The sequence below is a fragment of the Vicia villosa genome, linkage group LG1 (genome assembly GCF_029867415.1).
Source record: "Vicia villosa cultivar HV-30 ecotype Madison, WI linkage group LG1, Vvil1.0, whole genome shotgun sequence".
NCBI lineage: Eukaryota > Viridiplantae > Streptophyta > Magnoliopsida > Fabales > Fabaceae > Vicia > Vicia villosa.
The window spans coordinates 140,518,985-140,522,476 of NC_081180.1; the positions used below are offsets into that span (position 1 = coordinate 140,518,985).

Consider the following 3,492-nt stretch of genomic DNA (forward strand, 5'->3'; position numbering starts at 1 on the left):
GGTAGGACTTATACATTCACCAACTGACTCTTCACATATTTTTAGAATGGATGTTTAAATAAAACTTATGCACACTAAAATCACATTTAATTATTATTAAAATGCGTTTAATAATAAATTAAAATTATTTATTTAGTTATAATAATTTTTTATATTATCCAAATACATATAATAAATTTTAATTTTATATACTTTTCAATATTTTAAAATGGATTAATTAGAATTTTAATTTGTATAAAATTTCATTTAAATGTTCCTTTTTAAGATATTCCCTCACGACAAAAACAAAAACATTAATTATTTTTTAATACAGGCATTGACAGTAGAAAAATGTTAAACATGGAAGCAAAGTATTAGAAAAGTACAAAACATTTGACTAGAAATTTGAAAAAGAAAATTAATCCTATATATATAATATGCTATCAGACACAATCTCATAGTACAAGCTGTTCTACAGGACACAACACAATATCAAATCCCTTTTTGTGAAAGGCCTAAGCACAAGTGTCACCATTTTCTGCTGCAACTCAACCAGTTCAGTAAGATTTTAAACAGTTCTTGTGCAATCTGTTTTGGCCGAACTCCTTCTGAAACCATATATCAATCTGTCTTGACTGCACTCCTTCAAATTTAGGGTCGTCCATCAAACTAAGAACACAAAATCACAACGAGAATAACATTAACAACAGCATCAAGAACTTGGTTGGATAAATGGAAGAACATAAATCAAACATCAAACTTGGAACTCAGAACACAGTACCTTAATCGCACCTGCAGGTTCCTCATAGGACGCCGCAGGTTTGTCGCACTTGAAGTTCTTCCCCAATCCTGTAGCAAGAGAGATTATGACAACTATATGTGCATGAATGTTACAGATGCATCCAATTATCCCAGTTGGTTTCATTTACAGTTCATCACATCTTTTTAAGCCGGTGCTAGTCTTTGATCATAAATATACAAAGCATCCAATTATCCCAGTTGGTTTTATTTATAGTTTACGATATGTAATCTCTTTCTGCTATTACATCATAAGTGCACAGCTGATAAGTAAATCTATTTCTATTCTAAGCAGGTTAACAAGCATTGTGAGTAAACTTCCTAACCAAAACAGATTAACAGCTTTTCACAATCTCAAATAATGAACCTCTTGTGTACAATTCAGGTTATAGAAATTCAATCTTAAGTTGATCATTCTAAAACAGTTAAACTTTGTAAGATTAAAATTATCATTATGCGCAAGTAAAAGTACAGTAATATATGAGCAAATGAGACCTACTTGTAAATGATCAAAATCAATAGAATTAAGTAACCAAAAAAAGGTTATGAAAAAACCTTTCCCATAAGAAAAACATATAAATATACACAGTATAAAACATGAAAGGATAATTATATTATTTGAAGGAAAGCTAAAGCAGCCCACCTCTGCAAGTCCTCTTTTGATCAATAGCTCTTACCTTCTGACAAATGGTGGGTTGAAGCAGCCCACCTCTACAAGTCCAATCCAATTACATAAATAAAATGATGAAACAATATTGAAGTGAAAATTCAAAATAATAATGTACAACAATAGGCAAATATCTTACCTAGTTTCAGTCTCACAATAAACCTCTTACAATCATTTCACGAAGAAGTTTCTCCGCCTTATCATTTTCATCTTTATCAAAAAGGGAACGAATAATTATTTCAAAAGTAACGGCGTCAGGAGTGCAACTATTGTCTTCCATTTTCGACAGCATGGCCAATGCTTCATCGAACAAGCCTTTCTTACAGAGTCCACGGATCATGAAAGTATATGTATAGATATTAAGACTGTAGCCTTTGACCAAAAGATCTTCAAAAACCTTTTGTGCATCCTCTAGTCTTCCAACTTTACACAATCCACCGATAAGAATATTATACGTGTACATGTCTGGTTGAATACCCATATCTTTAAATGTTCTTGACAGTGCAATTGCTTTATCAACTTGACGTTTTTTGCATAAAGCATCCAATATAGAGTTGTACGTAATTATATTAGGTAGTTGACCTCTATCATACATCTCATCAATAAGCTCCAAAGCATATGGGATTCTCCCTAATTTGCACAAGCCATCAATAAGGGAATTATAAGTTACTGTATTAGGAATGATATTCCTACAATGCATTTCTTTGAAAAGACTTATAGCTTCATCCACCATTTTAGCCTTACAAAATCCATCGATCAGGGTAGTGTAGCTCCAAACATTAGCAGTCACTCCCCTTTCGGACATAATGTTGAGTATATCATTGGCCTTATTCACTTCATTTACAAGACAATATCCAACCATTAAAGAAGTATAAATAACAACATTAAGTTGAACGTCTTTTTTAATCATCATAGCTAACACATTTCGTGCTTCTTTCACCTTTCCCTCCTTACAAAAAGCATCAACCAATATACTAAAGGTATACACATTCGGATAAATGTTTTCCGATGCCATTCTATTAAGCAAATGAATTGCTTCTTTCAAATTATCAACAACGCAAAAGCCACTAATTAAAGCATTGTAAGTGAAAACACTGGGAGAAATTTTCTTAGCAACCATTTCAGAATATAAATCACATGCATCATTAACAAGTTTATCTCTGCACATACTATCAATGATTGTATTGTACATTACCGTGTCAAGCTGAACCAATCTCCCATCAACTCGTCTCAGCAATCGTAGTGCTGCGGTTGTTTCACCCGCTTTGCATAAACCATTAATCAATGTCCCATAACAAACTTGGTCCAACCGAAATCCCTGAGCCACAACCTTGTCATGAAATTGCAATGCATTATGGAGCTGACCTTTGAGACAGAGACCCCTGATGAATGTATTGAAGGTAAAGCAATCCGGGCGATAACCCCTTTTGAGAATCTTTGCGAATACAGAAAAAGCAAAAGTAATATGACCCAATTGTGAGAGAGAATTGATGAGGATATTGTGAGTTACAAAATCAGGAGCAACTCTGTTTAGCTCCATTTTTTGGGAAAGGGAAACAACAGTGGGGTAATGTTTGGCTTTCATAAGAGAACCTAAAATCTTGCCAAATTCAATGGCGGGAGGAGTGGGATCCTTATGGAGCATTTCATTGAACGAGGAAACAACATCAATGTTATCGTGGAAATGTTGCAGACTGTGAGAGTATGATCTCGATTTCGGAAAGGAAACAAAAACAACGTACCTTAAAAACGACATTGTTGTCTTGTCGATTCGCACACTGCGTTTTGAGGTTGGGACTGAAATGAAAGAAAACCTAAAATCTGGAATTGGAATGAAATGATGCAGTGAAATCTATTATTATTATTATACTTAAAATGTATCATTAAAGTTTCATTATTTTTTAATATTTATAAGAAATTTACAATATTAAATTATTGTTTTTATTAATCAATGAGTTAAAAGGTAGTGCACTGACAGTGTAAAATAATTTTACACTGTCATCCAATAGAAAATCATAAATGTGTCATGTTATTAAGTTTTTTTTTAA

General features: G+C 32.8%; 1 protein-coding gene across 5 annotated transcripts; it reads right to left on the reverse strand.

Annotated features, from left to right (window-relative positions):
* Nucleotides 1-263: 263 nt before the first annotated feature.
* On the reverse strand, nucleotides 264-3,263 carry LOC131618169 (putative pentatricopeptide repeat-containing protein At1g12700, mitochondrial). Of its 5 annotated transcripts, XM_058889455.1 has the most exons (4): nucleotides 1,584-3,263; nucleotides 1,421-1,488; nucleotides 761-828; nucleotides 264-648 (listed from the first exon to the last, which is right to left on the reverse strand). In XM_058889455.1, exon 1 carries the CDS (start codon nucleotides 3,198-3,200, stop codon nucleotides 1,596-1,598), a length of 1,605 nt encoding a protein of 534 aa, XP_058745438.1. In that variant the 5' UTR covers nucleotides 3,201-3,263; the 3' UTR covers nucleotides 264-648; nucleotides 761-828; nucleotides 1,421-1,488; nucleotides 1,584-1,595. The 5 variants fall into 5 exon arrangements, with proteins under 5 accessions (XP_058745438.1, XP_058745442.1, XP_058745423.1 ...); XM_058889459.1 differs by lacking the exon at nucleotides 1,421-1,488; XM_058889440.1 differs by having other exon boundaries at nucleotides 761-1,488.
* Between the last annotated feature and the right edge of the window lie 229 nt (nucleotides 3,264-3,492).

Coding starts and splice junctions, on each gene's coding strand:
- LOC131618169 (XM_058889459.1), bottom strand. CDS start 3,200: ATGTCGTTTTTAAGGTACGTTGTTTTTGTTTCCTTTCCGAAATCGAGA.